General features: G+C 46.1%; 1 protein-coding gene across 1 annotated transcript; it reads right to left on the bottom strand.

Annotated features, from left to right (window-relative positions):
* Window positions 1–7039: 7039 nt before the first annotated feature.
* Window positions 7040–19362, bottom strand: LOC136632799 (transmembrane protein 62-like). Its single transcript, XM_066608034.1, has 6 exons — window positions 19347–19362; window positions 19141–19258; window positions 18890–19045; window positions 10039–10198; window positions 8240–8353; window positions 7040–7250 (listed from the first exon to the last, which is right to left on the bottom strand). The coding sequence occupies exons 1-6, from the start codon at window positions 19360–19362 to the stop codon at window positions 7143–7145; spliced, it is 672 nt and encodes a 223-aa protein (XP_066464131.1). The 3' UTR covers window positions 7040–7142.
* Window positions 19363–20368: the final 1006 nt, after the last annotated feature.

The raw sequence follows: 20368 nt of genomic DNA, 5'->3' as shown, positions 1-20368 counted from the left end.
CAGAGCTAACGTCAGATGAAATGCAGGTGGGCTTCGGCCCACACTGCATGCCCCAGTCAGACTGGGGTTCTTTAGAAGTGGACACAGATGCATTTACAACTCCCTGTGGACCCACAGCATGGGTGGCTCCCTGGAACCCACCGGCGGTACATAAAAATATCCCATTGCATTGCCCAACACAGCGGATGTAACGTCAGCTGTAATGCAGGTGGGCTAAAAATTAATTTGATTACACTGTAGGCGAGGGCCCACAAAAATTGCTGTATCAACAGTACTAATGTACATCAGAAAAATTGGCCATGGCCAACCAAGAGGGCAGGTGAAACCCATTAATCGCTTTGGTTAATGTGGCTTAATTGGTAACTAGGCCAGGAGGCAGCCCAGTTAAAATAAAAATTGGTTGAGGTGAAAGTTTCAACGCTTTAATGAGCATTGAAACGTATAAAAATTGTTTAGAAAAATTATATTACTGAGCCTTGTGGGCCTAAGAAAAATTGCCCGTTCGGCGTGATTATGTGAGGTTTCAAGAGGAGGAGCAGGAGGAGGAATATTATACACAGATTGATGAAGCGAAAAGGTATCCGTTTTTGATGGGGATACAGAACGATGCTTCCATCCGCGGGTGCAGCCTACGTATTGCTTAGGTACCGCTGCTGTCCGCTGGTGGAGAAGAGAAGTCTGGGGAAATCCAGGCTTTGTTCATCTTGATGAGTGTTAGCCTGTCGGCACTGTCGGTTGACAGGCGGGTACGCTTATCTGTGATGATTCCCCCAGCCGCACTAAACACCCTCTCTGACAAGACGCTAGCCGCAGGACAAGCAAGCACCTCCAGGGCATACAGCGCGAGTTCAGGCCACGTGTCCAGCTTCGACACCCAGTAGTTGTAGGGGGCAGAGGCGTCACGGAGGACGGTCGTGCGATCGGCTACGTACTCCCTCACCATCCTTTTACAGTGCTCCCGCCGACTCAGCCGTGACTGGGGAGCGGTGACACAGTCTTGCTGGGGAGCCATAAAGCTGTCAAGGGCCTTAAAGAGTGTTGGCCTGCCTGTGCTGTACATGCTGCCTGATCTCCGCGCCTCCCCTGCTACCTGGCCCTCGGAACTGCGCCTTCGGCCACTAGCGCTGTCGTATGGGAATTTTACCATCAGTTTGTCCGCCAGGGTCCTGTGGTATAGCAACACTCTCGAACCCCTTTCCTCTTCGGGTATGAGAGTGGAAAGGTTCTCCTTATACCGTGGGTCGAGCAGTGTGTACACCCAGTAATCCGTAGTGGCCAGAATGCATGTAACGCGAGGGTCACGAGAAAGGCATCCTAACATGAAGTCAGCCATGTGTGCCAGGGTACCTGTACGCAACACATGGCTGTCCTCACTAGGAAGATCACTTTCAGGATCCTCCTCCTCCTCCTCAGGCCATACACGCTGAAAGGATGACAGGCCAGCAGCATGTGTACCCTCACCAGTGGGCCAAGCTGTGTCTTCGTCCTCCTCCTCATCTTCCTCCTCCTCCTCCTCCTCCTCACCGCGCTGAGATATAGACAGGAGGGTGCTCTGACTATCCAGCGACATACTGTCTTCCCCCGGCTCTGTTTCCGAGTGCAAAGCGTCTGCCTTTATGCTTTGCAGGGAACTTCTCAAGAGGCATAGCAGAGGAATGATGACGCTAATGATTGCAGCATCGCCGCTCACCACCTGGGTAGACTCCTCAAAGTTTCGAAGGACCTGGCAGATGTCTGCCAACCAGGCCCACTCTTCTGAAAATAATTGAGGAGGCTGACTCCCACTGCGCCACCCATGTTGGAGTTGATATTCCACTATAGCTCTACGCTGCTCATAGAGCCTGGCCAACATGTGGAGCGTAGAGTTCCACCGTGTGGGCACGTCGCACAGCAGTCGGTGCACTGGCAGATTAAACCGATGTTGCAGGGTGGCAGCGTCCGTGTGGGACTTGCGGAAATGTGCGCAGAGCCGGCGCACCTTTCCGAGCAGGTCTGACAAGCGTGGGTAGCTTTTCAGAAACCACTGAACCACCAAATTAAAGACGTGGGCCAGGCATGGCACGTGCGTGAGGCTGCCGAGCTGCAGAGCCGCCACCAGGTTACGGGCGTTGTCACACACGACCATGCCCGGTTGGAGGCTCAGCGGCGCAAGCCAGCGGTCGGTCTGCTCTGTCAGACCCTGCAGCAGTTCGTGGGCCGTGTGCCTCTTATCTCCTAAGCTGAGTAGTTTCAGCACGGCCTGCTGACGCTTGCCCACCGCTGTGCTGCCACGACGCGCGACACCGACTGCTGGCGACGTGCTGCTGCTGACACATCTTGATTGCGAGACAGAGGTTGCGTTGGAGGAGGAGGAGGAGGGTGCTTTAGTGGAGGAAGCATACACCTCCGCAGATACCACCACCGAGCTGTGGCCCGCAATTCTGGGGGTGGGTAGGACGTGAGCGGTCCCAGGCTCTGACTCTGTCCCAGCCTCCACTAAATTCACCCAATGTGCCGTCAGGGAGATGTAGTGGCCCTGCCCGCCTGTGCTTGTCCACGTGTCCGTTGTTAAGCGGACCTTGGCAGTAACCGCGTTGGTGAGGGCGCGTACAATGTTGCGGGAGACGTGGTCGTGCAGGGCTGGGACGGCACATCGGGAAAAGTAGTGGCGACTGGGAACTGAGTAGCGCAGGGCCGCCGCCGGCATCATACTTTTGAAGGACTCCGTTTCCACAACCCTATACGGCAGCATCTCCAGGCTGATAAATTTGGCTACGTGCACGTTTAACGCTTGAGCGTGCGGGTGCGTGGCGGCGTACTTGCGCTTGCGCTCCAACACTTGCGCTAGCGACGGCTGGACACTGCGCTGACAGACATTGGTGGATGGGGCCGAGGACAGCGGAGGTGAGGGTGTGGGTGCAGGCTAGGAGACGGTAGTGCCTGTGTCCTCAGAGCGGGGTTGGATCTCAGTGGCAGGTTGGGGCACGGGGAGAGGCAGAGGTGCAAACCAGAGGCGGTGAACGGCCTTCGTCCCACCTTGTGGGGTGCTTGGCCATCATATGTCTGTGCATGCTGGTGGTGGTGGCTCCCCGGCTGATCTTGGCGCGACAAAGGTTGCACACCACTGTTCGTCGGTCGTCTGCACTCTCAGTGAAAAACTGCCAGACCTTTGAGCACCTCGGCCTCTGCAGGGTGGCATGGCGCGAGGGGGCGCTTTGGGAAACAGTTGGTGGATTATTCGGTCTGGCCCTGCCTCTACCCCTGGCCACCGCACTGCCTCTTCCAACCTGCCCTGCTGCTGCCCGTGCCTCCCCCTCTGAAGACCTGTCCTCAGTAGGCGTAGCAAACCAGGTTGGGTCAGTCACCTCATTGTCCTGCTGCTCTTCCTCAGAATCCTCGGTGCGCTCCTCCCTCGGACTTAATGCCCTTACTACTACCTCACTGATAGACAACTGTGTCTCATCGTCATCGGCCTCCTCACCCACTGAAAGGTCTTGAGACAGTTGCCGGAAGTCCCCAGCCTCATCCCCCGGACCCCGGGAACTTTGCAATGGTTGGGCATCAGTCACGACAAACTCCTCTGGTGGGAGAGGAACCACTGCTGCCCAATCTGAGCAGGGGCCTGAGAACAGTTCCTGGGAGTCTGCCCGCTCCTCAGAATGTCTCATTTTCATGGAGTGAGAAGGCTGGGAGGAAGGAGGAGCAGCAGCCAGAGGATTCTGAGTTGCAGCAGTGGACGGCGCAGAACTCTGGGTGGACGATAGGTTGCTGGAACCACTTTCTGCCATCCACGACAGGACCTGCTCACACTGCTCATTTTCTAATAAAGGTCTACCACGTGGACCCATTAAATGTGCTATGAATGTGGGGACGCCAGAAACGTGCCTCTCTCCTAATCCCGCAGCAGTTGGCTGCGATACACCTGGATCAGGAGCTCGGCCTGTGCCCACACCCGGACTAGGGCCTCCGCGTCCTCGGCCGCGCCCACGTCCTCTAGGCCTACCCCTACAGCATGCTGTATTAGGGCGCCCACCCACTGGCGTTTGCGTTTTCCGCGGGGAAAAAACGCAGAGTTTTCCGCGATTTTTCCGCGCGTTTTTCGCGGCTTTTCCATTAATTTCCATTGACTTTCATGGGTGCATTAGGAGAAAAATAAGGACACATATGCAACTGACAGTTCCTATGTTAAAAACGCAAACGCAACGCAAAAAAAACGCCAGTGGACAGGAACACATGTTATCTCTATGCCTGTGCAGGAAAAACGCAAAACGCAGGTAAAAAAACGCCAGTGGGTGCTCGCCCTTACCAGGAATGCAGAAACACAACACTGTAATTAAATGTGCCGCTTATTGGCCTGTGGTTGGAGGCTGAGTTCGCTTACGGAACGCCAGGAAATAATTTGGCGCAAGCCTGCTGTAACACTTAGCTGGCTGCGTATTTATCTGTAGAACTATACACCCAGCAGACACAGACCCAGAACACTGAGCAGAGTGACAGGCAGCCCAAATAGATTTTTTTTCAAGATTTTTTTCCAAAGGACCACTGCGTATATTCAATCTATAATATATGTCTTCTGGCCCTGCCTACACAATTCTCTCCCTAGACTGTGTGACGGAACTGCAGTGTTGCACTGTTATTAACTGCAGCAGACCGGTGATTTCAGAGCCAGGAAATAATTTGGCGCAAGCCTGCTGTAACACTTAGCTGGCTGCGTATTTATTTGGAGAACTACTACCCCCAGCAGACACAGACCCAGAACACTGAGCACAGTGACAGGCAGCCCAAATAGATTTTTTTTCAAGATTTTTTTCCAAAGGACCACTGCGTATATTCAATCTATAATATATGTCTTCTGGCCCTGCCTACACAATTCTCTCCCTGGAGTATTACTGCAGGGCGCAATGCTCTGCACGGCCGATATACCAAAAAAAAAAAAATGTGCAACACTGCTAAAAGCAGCCTCCACACTACTGCACACGGTTAGATGTGGCCCTAAGAAGGACCGTGGGGGTTCTTGAAGCCTACACTAACTCCTTACGCTCTCCCTGCCTCCACACTTCTGTCCCTGGACTATTACTGCAGGGCGCAATGCTCTGCACGGCTGATATACCAAAAAAAAAATGTGCAACACTGCTAAAAGCAGCCTCCACACTACTGCACACTGTTAGATGTGGCCCTAAGGAGGACCGTTGGGGTTCTTGAAGCCTACACTAACTCCTAACGCTCTCCCTAAAGCAGCTCCAACACTATAGCACTGTCCCTCAGCTATCTCACAACGCATCTGAGGCGAGCCACGGGAGGGGCCGATTTTTATACTCGGGTGACACCTGATCTCCCCAGCCACTCACTGCAGGGGGGTGGTATAGGGCTTGAACGTCGCAGGGGGAAGTTGTAATGCCTTCCCTGTCTTTCAATTGGCCAGAAAAGCGCGCTAACGTCTCAGAGAGGAAAGTGAAAGTAACCCGAACATCGCGTGGTACTCGTTACGAGTAACGAGCATCTCGAACACGCTAATACTCGAACGAGTATCAAGCTCGGATGGGTACGTTCACGCTCATCTCTACTTACAACCCCAGAGTGAGAGGTGCAAAAAGATGGTAACAGTCTCTTTAGGGGGTTATAGTAGCTGATACTCTGAGGGCAGCGTAAGGTAGCGACAGTCACAATGATTACAGTGACATGTCTGCCGTGTGGATCTGTGCAGTAGTTTGGAAGAAAATTACATTTTATTAGTAGCAGCACATGCATAATGGACTATTTGAAGTAGTTCTGGATATTCATGAGCTGCAGGCTTGTCCTGTCTACTTGCCTTCAAGCCAGTGACTGAATGTTGTCTGCTTATAGCTGAGTAGAGAGAGAACACTGCCAATCAGCAGGCCACGGGTAGGGTTGTCACCCGACCGGTAATTCACCGGCCTGGCCGGTATTTTTAGATTTTTTTTTTTACCAACCCTATTAGAGGCCGGTATTTTTGAATGTTTCCTGCAGGGAACAGTTGGTGGAGGACGGGTACACGGCCGGACTGCGGAGCTGACAGCCGGCTTTGATCCCCTGCTAATAGTGTATGGGTTGCTAGGAGTAAGGAGTGGGGCTTATCATTAATGCAGCTCTATGGAAAGAAGAAGAGGAAGCTGCTGCTGTGGTGAAAGGTAATGAGGAGGAGGGAGGGAGCAGAGTGTGAGGAAGGTAATGAGGAGGAGGAGAGAAGAGGGAGCAGAGTGTGAGGAAGGTAATGAGGAGGAGCAGAGTGTGAGGAAGGTAATGAGGAGAGGGAGCAGAGTGTGTAGAATAAAGGCCCCCTGTCCACGGCCGAGGCGGAATACCGCCAGCGATATTCCACTGCCAGGGAGCGCTAACAGGTCTCTGCAGTGAGCCTGACAGATAGGCTCACCACGGAAAATATGGAAAGCACTATGGAAAGTTCACTGCGTTACTCATGGCTGGATTATCACTGCGGGTAACACAATGAACAATCGCAGTGGACAGGCAGCCCAAAGAAGAAAAAAAATGCTGTGATAAGCCACGCCCCTTTTTAACCATGGACAGTATTTTTTGTGATAAAAGGTGGCAACCCTAGCCACAGGGTAGAGGGAGCATGGCTAGGTTGCAGCTCGTGAAAAGTTCTGGGTGTAGCTGCTACTAAGTGCAAGTTTCTCCCAAATTACTGCACAGAAACAGACTCGCTGCAATCATCAAGCCTATCACTACCTTCTGCTGCTCTCAATGAGCGCTACAAGAAGATGGTGACAGACTCTTAAAATGGATCAAAAGATCATTGGGCAAAAGGATTGGAATGTAGCGCAAAAAAAAAGCAGCAATTTTTTTCTGTTTGCTTTAAACCAAAGTTGTTTTTTTTATTATTATTTATTTTTTTACTTAGTATGTTCCTACATCTGTGAATGTCTTCATTGCTGGAAGTAGTTAGACTACAGCATTAAAGGGACCCTTCACATAGGACAGAATATTCCACAACAGCGTTGTGGAATATTCATCCCCAAAATCCACACTACTAGCTTGCAGATTTTGTTGCAGAAATAAAAATAACAGAATTCTGCCGGAAATTTTGCATAAAAGTCCACAGTTACCAGTGCAGATTTTGGGAGGATATTCAGGGACGGCGTACTTCACAAGGCTGTTGCAGAATATTCCGCCCTGTGTGAAGGTTATAAAGGATTTTTCCACTTACCCCTGAGAATAGTTCGCCTTTTGAACCGATAAAATTTTAGTAAAATGAGCTGACTCAGTACAGCCAGAATAAACAGCACCTGCGACTAGAGAAGAGATAACCATTTTAGTACCATTTAGTACATTTTCACAATACCTGATCCCACAAAGTCAAGGTCCCAGGATGATATATTGGATAATGAGACATAATAAAAACTTATCATAATAAAAATTAGCCTGCATCCATACACATTAACAAAACCATGCAGCTATTAACACGACTTAATCGCTGCCCAGTGATGGTGGTAAAACTGTAGCATTATTGGTAGAACTGTCTTACTATTTAACAAGCTGTAAACTATATGTGGGCGTAGTTTCAGCCAAGTTGGGCAAGCTAATCAGTGTGTTCCAACCCTCAATGGTGTTGGAGTAATAGGAGATTCAGTTTCAAAACAGCTGAAAATCCCCTAGTTTGTTCAGGATTACTCGAAATCCCAGCTCTGCTCCCTCCAATGTCACCAGCATCCTGATGCCTTCCAAGAGCGCCCCTGGCAGCCAAGGAAAGCAGTTCCATGAGTGTGGCTCTCAAATCTCCAGTGGAGGGAATGGGGCCTTGCCAGGGGACTCTTGCCCAGAGGAATGCTGACCCAATGGAACCCAGAAAGGGAAGAGACCAGAGACCCCAAATGAACCCCCATCAATATGTTAAAAGAAAAAAAAAACAATATGGTCATCTCTGCTTCTACCTTTAGTAAGGACAGGAAACCACTGGGAAATTTATTGGGAAAGGGCTATGCAACCTTTCTGTGTCCCTGACCCTACAGAAGATGGGGAGCAACCTCCATTGGGTGCTGTCATCAAGAGGACGGAGTGGAAAAAGGCATTGTCCAAAGCCAACAACCCCTTTAAATCCAGATGGAATTATCAGTCAGACAATTCCAGCAATGTTGCTCAGGTGGGCTATATGCCATATGGCTCAAGAAGGGGAGGGTCCTACAAAATCACATGTGGAAACTAGCTAAGCAGGTTCAAAGGTCAAAGAGACCTGCATAACATACGGTGGTGACCTGGTAAACATGAAATACATAGAACTTACAACAACATAATGATCCATAAGAAGAATTAAAGATGGAAAAATGTTAAAGCTGACAGCTGCATCATCTTCCAAGCTGAACAAGTGGCTTCTGGATTGACTTCCTTCTGCTGCATCCTATAAAGGAAAAGGTTACATAGTGACGGTGGGTACCATATTTTAGGAAGGAGGTGACAAATAAGAGGAGTTAGTGAATTCAATATCACAACCATCTTTACATAGAAATCCACAGTCGTTGCTCATAGACAGACTGTAAATAACATTTCTTCCTGGTGTGTGACGTACTGCAGCTCTCATTAAAGGGAATCTGTCACCATCTTTTGCAGCTCAAGGTAGCGACAGGCACCCCGATTACAGTGATATGCATGTCTGGTTGTTACTAATAAAATGCAAGTTTCTCCCAAAGTACAGCACAGATACATCCAGCACTATAATCAGTGTGACTAACTACCTTATACTACCCTCAGTGAGGGCTGCAAAAAGATGGTGAGAGATTCCCTTTAAGGTTATTAGTGAGAAACAGTAATGTAGCATTTACTAAGAAAACAAAGCACTGAAGGGTGCTCAGCTGAGGGTGCATGCGCTTTGAATTCAAAGTGGGGAAAAAGCTGCTGCCATTACCAAAGAACAAAAGTATTGTGCAGTTGAAATTCAACGTGCCAAATCCTCATGTGCCTGATATTTGCTATCGGGGCAGAGTTGGGAGGCCACCACACACCTTAGACGATCAGTCTGTCCCACCAATATCAACAGATTTGGTCAATCTATAGCCAATCTGTATAGCCGCTCTTAGCTAATACTGGGGAATTCAGAGAGCATGGACTACGTCTCTATTTGATCATCATACCCCTGATAAGGACATACTGAAAAAGGTTTCTGCATGAAAAAAAAGTTACAGAAGTCTTTTTATGGTACTTTTAAAAGGCGTTGTCCCAAGAAGAAAACTTCTGTTCATATGCCCTACAAGGGTGTCATAGCAGGGTGGTTGTCATGTAATAGTACATTTTCCCAGTGCCCACTGAAGGTAAATGTTTGGCTGGTAGTGGCTTGCTGGGGGTGGAACCTGGGGTGAGGGTCACATTCAGCATTGGGTCATCTTTGATGGGAAAAGTCCTTTAACGAATATACTATATTGTAGATTAATATTACAGTATATGCACAGCAAAAAAAAGCGAAAAACAAGCTGTCATTCACAACTCTAGATATCTTATCCCAATTTTTTAGGATTTGACAAGCAGATCTTCCTGCAAAGAGTTATAGATGGTTGTTTGGAGTCCGACAAGTCACAGCACTCAGATTAACCAAGAGTCTTTTATTAAAAGCACAATTACAAGAGGTGAATGAAGTAGCCCATGTCTGACTCATGATTTGTCAAGGCCTCCTCTCTCTATAGAATGTGTTCATGGCAATTCCATTATGCTGCTAATCATGATATCGTTACCTTGATATGAGAATGCAATTCTATATTATCAAGGCGAACAAAGGTAATTTTCAAGCTTCAGCACTATGGACAGCTTTACAAGGACTAGGTGATTGTAGTTAATGAAAGGCAAATGCAAGAAATCTGAAGTTCTCCATCTTCTAGTTGGTTTGATCCGGCTAATAATAATCACTATATTATACAATTATGTTTCACAATATAAAACCAAGTGGATGTAATATCTTATTTTTTCTCATTCCACTTTCTACACAGTGTACAAAAGCAGGATATGTTGCAAAGATCCGGAACATATGGGCACTGTTGTGCAAAACTGAAGCACTTTAGATAGCTGCATTCACACGCGCCTTCTATTTCCTTTTACCTCAGCTTTCACTTTGATCTCGTGGAGCCCAGTCTTATAATTTTCAGCCATCCATTCCAAGACATATAATGGACCAGATGAGTGCACAGCTTCCCCCACTTCTTTTCCATCTATGAAAACCTTTACGGACGTGATAGGATGCGGAGAAAACACCAGGATTCTATATGGTGAAAATAAATAAAAGCATTATTAGGGGACAGCCACTTCAGGGTGTCAAATTATTGGCCATGGTATAAAATAACATAAGGAGTAACACCTGGTACATATAGCGTTTTTGATTCCTAATAAAATGTCTTTTCTCAACTTATTTTTTTTTTTTAAAACACCTTTTGGTTAAAAAAAAAAGGACAGAAGAGCTAGTTTATTGTTTGTTTACGCAAGATAAACAAAATGAAAACTAAGCATAACGGAAGTCCTGTTGAAAAAAATCGGGATCCATTCAAGAATCCGTTCAAATAATCAGGATGGACGTTTTAACTGAGCCACACGTGTGTACAGGCCTCTAAGCGTGTTCACACGGAGCCAATTTGCTGTGGATTTTGGCACATTCATTCTTTCAATTGAAGGGGTGAAATCCGCTGCAGATCTGCAACAAATCCGCTACAGGTGATCGGACCCTAATACTCATCTTACCGGTTTTCCCACTAGCTTCATTAACCAGGCTCAAGTGATGATCTGTCATTGCAGCCAATCACTGGCATCGCTACACCAGCCTTACATCCGATGAAAGGTTACAGTAGTCAATTCTTGACGTACTACGTCATTGCTAGAGTGTAATAAAGGACCGGCAGGGGATCAGGGAAGCATCATAAGAGCAGCAGGCATCGGTAAAGTGAGTATTGCTCCTTATTTTACATCGATGTCAGCTGTTTGTAAAAGATTTCATGAAGCTGGAAACTGTTTCTGTAATGTAATTTACAATCTTTTATTATGATTACCATCATTACTAATTTTGCCCTGTACTTTCATCTGTACTTTTCAGTTTAGAAGTTCCATCTCAGGAGCTGCCGACCAGGAAACAACTGTTCTGTTTAAGTAGTCACTGATTTCAAGGAGAACTGAAGGGCTTCAGTTCGCCTTCATTCTGTTTGATTTCAGTTTTTTTTTTTTATTAAAATAATGCAGACTAGTAAGCAATAGTTTTGTAAAAACAATTTAAACTCAAGATAGAAAAAAGGCTTCCATCTTTATGTCCCACATGGGTGACAGAACTAAAATATTTATCCCTTTCAATATTTACTTACAGGTTTTAAAGAATGTCATAAGATGGAAGGAACCAATAAGGTATATTTATGAAGACTGGCGTTTCATGACTCCGTTTTAGGCCTTATACACATGGACATATATTGGCCGGGTTTTCATGCCCGCCTGATATAAGCTGCCCCTCTCTGCAAGAGGCGGTGGCGGGATGGGGCGGGGGCTAGTGTGCTCAGCTTCTGCCCCCTGCCATTGTTTGCAATGGGAGGGGGGGGGCAGGCGGAGTTAAGCTCCACCCCTCGCAAGCATTTGTCAGGGGTAGAAAGGGGGCAAAAGCTCAGCACACTAGCTCCCGCCCCATCCCATCTCCTCTTCTTGCAGAGAGGCAGCGTATATCGGACGGGCGTGAAAACCCGGCCGATCTACGTCCATGCGAATAAGCCCTCAAACTGAAGTTTGCTGGACTAAAATGCACTGTTTATTAAAAGGCAAATGACTCTTAATTTGATATTTCTTAGGCTGCCTTTAAAAAACTGAAAATAAAATCTACTCTTAGTAGGAGAAGATTTTGATTTGCAACACTGACTTAAATTTGCCCCCTCTCCCCCAGTAAACTCACCTCTTTTCTCACTACTTTCCAAAAGTGTAGAGAGGAATAGCAAGTCACAAATTACAGTGCAAAAGTAGCATGTTCCAAAATCGACTGAAATATCATCATGTGACAGCAAGATGCCCCCTGCCACAGCAGAGCTGCAGGGTCCTAGTGAACCCTGATCAGCTGTGTTAGTGACTACTGTCACTGTAGGTGGAGGCTTTCCCTGTAACTGGAGATCCAGATATCAGAGCTAAAACCAAGCCATGTGGAGAGAAGAACTGCCTATAAAGCTTAGACCGGACAATGTGAAGGCACAGATCTGGAAAAGACTCCAAAAACTTCTGCAATACTCAAAGTTCCCAAGAGCACAGCGGCCTCCATAATTCTTAAATAGAAGAAGTTTGGAACAACCAGGACTCTTCCTAGAGGTGATCAATCCACGCAACTAAGTAATCAGGGAGGAAGGGCCTTGGTAAGAGGTGACCAAGAACACACTGGTCACTCTGGCTAAGTGCCAAAGATCCTGTGTGCAGATGGGAGAAACTTCCAGAAGGTCCTCCATCACTGTAGCCTCCACCAATCTGGGCTTTATGGCAGAGTGACCAGAAAGAAGCCTCTTAGTAAAAGACACAGTATACTTGCAATTCACCAAAAGGCATCTAAAAGGACTCAGACTGTGAAAAACAAGATTCTCTGGTCTGATGAAACCAAAATTGAACTTTTTGGCTTTAATTCTAAGCATTATGTCTGGAGGAAACCAGGGACTGCTCATGATCTGCCCAATACCATGCTGTAGGGGTGTTTTTCAGCAGTTGGAACAAGGAGTCAGGGTTGATGGAAAGTTGAATGGCGCAAAGTACAGAGATGTTTCACCTTCCAACAAGGCAATGGCCCCAAGTAAACAGCCAAAACACCACAGAAGTGGCTTAGGGACAACTCTATAAGATGCCCTTGAGTGGCCCAACCAGAGTCCTTACTTGAACAATTGAACATCTCTGGAGAGATCTGAAATTGTCTGTCCACAGACTGCCCCCATCCAACCTGACAGAGTTTAAAAAGGACCTGCAGAGAAGGCGGCAAACAAAAACCCCAAATCCAGGTGTGCAAGACTTGTAGCATCATATCCAAAAAGACTGGAGGCTGTAATTGCTGCCAAAAGGTGCTTCAACTAAGTACAGGGTGTAAATACTTAGATCAGCGAAAATTATTAGTTTTTCATTTTTAAAAAAAACTACAAAGATTTTGCATTGGCCACAACATAACAAAATATAAAAAGTGAAAGGGTCTAAAGACTTACAAAATGCACTGTATATAATGACATTTTATATATGACTCAGGAGATGAGCTATATCCTCCCCTCTTCTCACAGTCTTGTGCCTATAGGGTAACTGGCTGGAGAAGGAGCCCTCCTCTATTGCTCTGTCTGCAATAGGATACCAGGAATGCCAACCCTCCTCCGCAATCCCCATCAATTACCTGTCTGTCTGGTAGGCAAATAGGAGATCGTACAAGACCTCTACAGTGCTACTTATTGAAAGGCAGCTTTCCTATAAGTCAACACCCAGCATTCTAAGTCTTCTCCAGAAAACTCTTGTTTTGGCTTATATTCCCAGTCATGTTACAAGGCCTGTTAAAAGCTTGCACATTGACTTATAGGTGGCGCTGTAGAGGCATTGTACCTTCATTTGCATACTAAATTTCCCAGAGAAGCATTGCATGGCTTTATAAGTCTCCACAAGTTAAAACTGTACCCCTCCCAATAGTCACAAATTGAATGGATGAAAAGGAAATTAACATCCGTGTTTTTATTTTATAAGACAGCTGTAGGAGCATGCAGGAAATTCTATAGACGGCGCGGGCAAGTTTATCTCATGTATAGTGATAACAGTGATCATGTATAGTAAAAAAAAAAGTGTAAAAAGTAAAAAAAAAGGTAAAAAAGCTTGTGTTTCATCTCCCCCCACGGATCATATCTATGAGGGAGGATGAAATGACGTACCTAAGGCCCGCGGATTTATCTGCGGACCTTACCCCAGCTTCTGCGCACGCGCATGTCGCCAAAATGGCAGGCGCATGCACAAAAGCTGTGGTAATTTAAAATCTCCCTGCTCCTGGCTACAAAACTTAGCCGAGAGCCTGGAGATTTCACGGGGGGCCGCAGTGGATAATGGCGATCACGTAAAAGTAAAAAAAAGGTGAAGGTTCATCTCCCCTCACCGATGCGGTAATACGCAGATCAATCGCATTGGATTACACAATTCCGCTCACATTAGTGGGTTGGAATTGCGTAATCCATTAGCAGAAAAGAGAACGCAGCAGGTTCTATTTTACCACAGATTTCCGTAACATAGAGCCCATTTTGCTCCATGGTCGTGGATATACCCTCAGCCCATACGCAACTACATTGTATACGGGCTGCAGGTACCCACGTCATCGCTAAGCGACGGTGCGGGAAATACAAACAAAAAATATATATATACTGAGCATGACCGCCTGTGTGAGTAGGCAGTTATGCGCAGTACATTACGCGGCCGTACGCAGGGTCACAGCCGGGCCCACAGATGGGATCCGCTGTGGGCCTCCGCAAGCGGATTCCGCCTACGGCCGTGTGAGCCTGGCGTTATTCAGACCGCTACCTGTAATACGTATTTTACAAGAAGCCCCGGGAACGTTCGCCTTCATGCAGTTCCAGGAGCAGCTTGTTGAGCGCCTTCTGTGTGAGACCGCCGCACCTCATCAAGCTTACGGAGACTCACAGAGCGCCACTTCTTACACCCCATACCCGCCACTGAGGTCACGAAATACCCCCAAAAAGCATGAGAGGAGGGGGGATACACGGTTTTATTGCCCCGTGTACCCATCCCAACCAGCCTCCGTAATTACCCCTGTCTTTGGAAATACTACACAGTTCACATTATTACTTTTATCTAAGATTTGGGGAACGCCGAAAAGGGCGCGGAGTGTGTGCGGGCGGGGGGGGGGGGGGGGGTGGATTTTTAAGGTGTCAATTTTTATTCCGTACAAGTGGGCAATGGGTCCTGGAATTTATTCAGTTGTGCCCTGCAATCCAACGGGTTTTCCCTCCATTATAGGCCTTGCCATGTTTCCTGTAAGTAAATTAGAGCCACAAGGGGTATGTTTTTGAACACGGGACAAACGGGGGTATCCATTTTGGGGTGAAGGTCTTCATTCCTATGTACACTGTAGAAAAAAACCCAGTTTTTAAATTGACAAAATTGCCAAAAAAATGAAAATCGTAATTTTTTCCTTCTGCTTTGCTTAGATTTATTCAAATACTGTCGGGTCAAAATACGCAGTGCACCCCTAGATTAATTCGATAAGGCGTCTAGTTTTTAAAATGGGGTCATTTGAGGGGGTTCTTTATCGTTTTGGACGCTCAATGGCTCTATAAGTGGGCGATGGGGCCTGGAATTTATTCCGTTGTACCCTGAAATCCAACGGGTGCTCCTTCCATTATAGGCCTAGCCATGTGTCCTTTAAGTAGATTAGGGCCACTAGGGGTATGGTTCTGAACACGGGACAAACGGGGGTATCCATTTTGGGGTGAAAGTCTTCATTCCTATGTGTGCTGTACAAAAAAAACAGTTTTTAAATTGATACAACTGCCAAAAAATGAAAATTGTAATTTTTTTCCTACTGCTTTGCTTAGATTTATTCAAAAATTGTAGTGTAAAAATACACAGTACACCCCTAGATAAATTCGTTAGGGGGTCTAGTTTTCCAAATGGGGTCATTTGTGGGGGTTCTCTGTCGTTTTGGCCGCTCAAGGGCTCTACAAGTGGGCAATGGGGCCTAAGTCACCTTCATGCTAAATTTCTGTTCTGAAAGCCACCGACTACTCCTTTCATTTTGGGCCCTGTTGTGCATCCAAACAAAAGATTAGGGCCACAATGGGTATGTCTCTGAACACGGGAGAAACAGGGGTATCTATTTTGGGGTGCACGTCTTCATTCATGTGTGTGCTGAACAAAAAAAGAAGTTTTTAAATGACAGAATTGCCAAAAAAACGAAAATCCCATTTTTTTCCTTTTGCTTTGCTTGAATTCATTCAAAAACTGTGGGGTCAAAATGGGCAGTGCACCCCTAGATAAATTCGTTAAGGGGTCTAGTTTTCAAAATGGGGTCACTTGTGGGGGTTCTCTTTGGTTTTGGCCGCTCAAGAGCTCTACAAAAGTGCTATGGGGCCTAAAACGCCTTCAAGGAAAATTTATGTTCTGAAAACCACCGACTACTCCTTTCATTTTAGGCCCCGTTGTGCATCCAGACATAAGATTAGGGCCACAATGGGTATGTTTCTGAACACGGGAGAAACAGGGATATCCATTTTGGGGTGTAAATCCTTATTTTCATGGGCACTATAGGAAAAAAAAATATGTCTTTAAAATGACATATTTGCAAAAATATGACATTTTATTTTTTCTTCTCTAAATTGAATTAATTCCTGTAAAAAACTGGTATCGTCAAAATACTCATGACACCCCTCAGTGAATACACTAAGGGGTGTAGTTTTTAAAATGCGGTCATTTGTGGGTGTATCTATTATTCTGACACTCATGAGCCGTTGGAAACTTGGTTTGGTGCAGGAAAACAAAGTGCTCCTCAAACTGCTGAAAAGTAATGTTAAATTTGTACGTCCTCTAAATGGTTAAAAAAAAACACTAAAGTTTTTCAAGTGTGCGACCAGAATAAAGTAAACAGATGGAAATATATATCTTATCAAAAAATTGGTACAGTATGTTTGAACATATTTGAGATATTACGGTTGAAAATGTGAAAAAAATTACAATTTTTTCAAAATTTTTCCAATATTGGCACTTTTAATAAATATACACAAATTATATCGGTCTCTTTTTACCACCTAAATGAAGTACAACATGTGGCGAAAAAACAATGTCAGAATCACTTGGATATGTAAAGCCTTTACGGAGTTATGCTATGTTGAACGACGCATGTCAGATTTCCAAAATTTAGCTCCGTTACTAAGGCGCAAAGAGGCTTTGTCACTAAGGGGTTAAACTTTCAAAAAGGTAATCAATCTAATGTCCGTTTCTGACATAATGATCAACCATTGCATCCTCAAGAGCAATGCAAGCTTGGAGACGATAAGCCACACGCTTGCGTGCATCCTTGCACATTTGAACTGGAACGTTATTGAATTCCTCAGTATTAGCAAGCTCCAACTCATCAACTGTTGAAATGGGATACGTATACATTTTATCCTTAAGATGGCCCCAAAGGAAAAAGTCAAGTTGGGTAAAATCCAGAAAGTGAGCCAGCCAGCCCACTGGCTCACGTCTGTTTATCCAACTCTCATCGAACCAGTTACAATGGTCAACACAGGTTGCTGAAAATATCCCAACGCTGGATGATGGGATAAACAGTGTGTTGAAGCAGATTCAAGTAACACTTTCCCGTCACAGATCCCTAAAACAAAGAACGCTCAAAAGAGCGTATCAATACCAAATCTGCAAATAAGGGAGATGGAATAATACTGCCACAGTGCCACCTATTGGAAGGCAGCATTCCTTCAAGCCAAAATTAGACTATATACAAGCCTTGTAACAATGACTGGGAATTAAAAGCAAAGCCAGACTCCATGTACAGACAGCTGTTTCAGGGTATTTGCCCTTCCTCAGTGTACAGTAGGAGTCTGGTTTTGCTAGTGAGAGGCCTGGGATGGGGGTGTAATCTCAAATATGAAACTCCTTCCCAGACCAGCACACCTGGCATGCAGTTATCCACCAAAATTGTCACTTCAGGGTTTTCAGGTCATCAATAAAAACAGTTGTGTCTGTTAACACCACCGGATACATGGAACTTGGCCTCATCATTCCACAGTATTCCTCGTTGCAATTGAAGTTTGCCTTCATTGAGGAATTTAATCGTTCCAATTCAAATGTATAGAGATGTGCGAGAACATGTGGCTTATCGCCCCCAAACTTGCAATTTGCTACATGCACGTCACACACTGCTATATACATTGTTCATCCAATACAACAGGGATCAGAAGCAGAGATTAAGGACTTGTGATGTCACTGTCATGCTCTGCCACTGATCACATGACTGATGTCAGAGGTCCTGCACCCTTGTGCAGATTATGGGTGGACTACAAACCCCCCACGGCCTCAGTTGCAATGGAATACTAACGAACACCTAGACAGACAGCAGCTGTGTGCGTACAGGACCTGTGATGATGTCACAGTTAGGTGATCATGGGTGGTGCATGAAAGTCACTCACAAACTCACTCACTCATGGACGGACAGGTCGTCGTTAGTAGTTTGACTACTACTGCTATTACTACACTGATTGATGAAGGAGCTTACCACCTAGAGCCACAGTACAGACCGATTACACAAATTCTGGCTGAGGATGTTAATATATTTTGCTTATTTCATTAACAGTATTTGTGGTTCTGCATTCCACTAAACCATGTGCCAGGGCAAGACATCACAGGATACTGTAGGTTTCAGTGAATGATAATGAACCACAGCTAACGCAAACTTGCAAAAGTATTTTTTTGTAATTATTTGAATGCAGCTAAAATAATAAAATTAAAGGGATTTCTTAGGAATGAACTATTGATGACCTATCTCCAAAATTGGTATTCATCAGCTGCTTTGTGAGTGTATGGAACTAATGTGCTGTTGAAAATGCACAGCTCTATACACACTGCAGTGGCCTGTGATGGTATTGCAGGCGAAGATCCTGGGAACTTCAGCTGCGATAGCATCCCACACCACTGCAGTGTGTATAGAACATCCCCTATGACTTCCCTTGGCTACAGCTCCTACAGTCTACAAAAAAACCTTGTATAGTCTGATCCCTAGTCATTTTTACTTACGGCTTTTGCACAGTTGCTCGATTTCTCATTGGTTGTGAAGCAGGATATACTTTTTAGGGAGTGGTCATACTTTTTTTTTTTCAGTTTTAATCAGCAAGTTGACGTATTTTAACAGACAAACTTGTCTTATTATTCATAGTATTGACATCTTTAATGACCTATGCATTATTTTCAAGGCCAGATAAAATGGAAATACCTGATATGTGTTGAGTGCAGGATCCGTTGTAAAGGCTCCTCTGCGGGATTTGTGTAGAGTGCAGATTTAGGATTGGTAATAAGGATAGCAGGCCATTCATCAAATTGGAGGTCTACAACGCTGAACAAGTCATGATCAAAGGCAAAGATGCGGTATCTGGGGAAGAAAAAAAAAAGGGGTAAGGATGGGAGAACGAACATGGTATACATATACAGAAAAGGGGAGTCACATAACAGTATAGCATGTTTTACCTTCTGTTATGCATCCAATCTCCCAACTCCAGTTCCAATGTCCCTTGATGATGCTGGGAGTGCAGGACTGGGGCTAACCCTCCCAGGGTGTGCAGGTGACCACACATGTATGCCACAGCTGAACAAGAGAAGAACCCACTGTTAGGTCTAATTTTTCCGGCTTTACATGGCGTGATCGAAATCAAAGACAACTTTCCAATGCTTACACAGTTTAATATCCATTTTTAATTAGAGATGAGCGAGCACCAAAATGCTCGGGTGCTCGTTACTCGAGTCGAACTTTCCGCGATGCTCGAGGGTTCGTTTCGAGTAACGAACCCCATTGAAGTCAATGGGCGACTTGAGCATTTTTGTATATCGCCGATGCTCGCTAAGGTTTTCATTTGTGAAAATCTGGGAAATTCAAGAAAGTGATGGGAATGACACAGAAACGGATAGGGCAGGCGAGGGGCTACATGTTGGGCTGCATCTCAAGTTCCCAGGTCCCACTATTAAGCCACAATAGCGGCAAGAGTGGGTCCCCCCCCCCAACAATTTTTACTTCTGAAAAACCCTCATTAGCAAGGCATACCTTAGCTAAGCACCACACTACCTCCAACAAAGCACAATCACTGCCTGCATGACACTCCGCTGCCACTTCTCCTGGGATACATGCTGCCCAACCCCCCCCCCCCCCCCGCATGACCCAGTGTCCACAGCGCACACCAAAGTGTCCCTGCGCAGCCTTCAGCTGCCCTCATGCCACACGCTGGCCTCATAGCCACACCACCCTCATGTCTATTTATAAGTGCGTCAGACATGAGGAGGAACCGCAGGCACACACTGCAGAGGGTTGGCAAGGCCAGGCAGCGACCCTCTTTAAAAGGGGCGGGGCGATAGCCCACAATGCTGTACAGAAGCAATGAGAAATCCAATCCTGTGCCACCTCCATCAGGAGCTGCACACGTGGGCATAGCAATGGGGAACCCATGTGCCACACACTATTCATTCTGTCAAGGTGTCGCATAGCTCAATCGACACTGCAAGGGGAAAGCCGTCTGCACTCTGTCCCCTGCCCAAGTCAGTCAGTGTCTTTGTGCCAGACAGGTCAAACACCGCGATGGGAGCTAAGTTTGCACCAACAGCATAGGTGGGTCCTAGGAAACCCAAGACATGAACCAAAAATTGATCTGACCGGCCAAACATGGCAGACTTGCACCGCGCCCACGACATAGGCCTCGGCCCACAG

Source organism: Eleutherodactylus coqui, chromosome 1, assembly GCF_035609145.1.
Source record: "Eleutherodactylus coqui strain aEleCoq1 chromosome 1, aEleCoq1.hap1, whole genome shotgun sequence".
NCBI classification, from domain to species: domain Eukaryota; kingdom Metazoa; phylum Chordata; class Amphibia; order Anura; family Eleutherodactylidae; genus Eleutherodactylus; species Eleutherodactylus coqui.
Note: the sequence above shows the minus strand (reverse complement) of the source record. Positions and strands in the feature narration are given on the sequence as shown.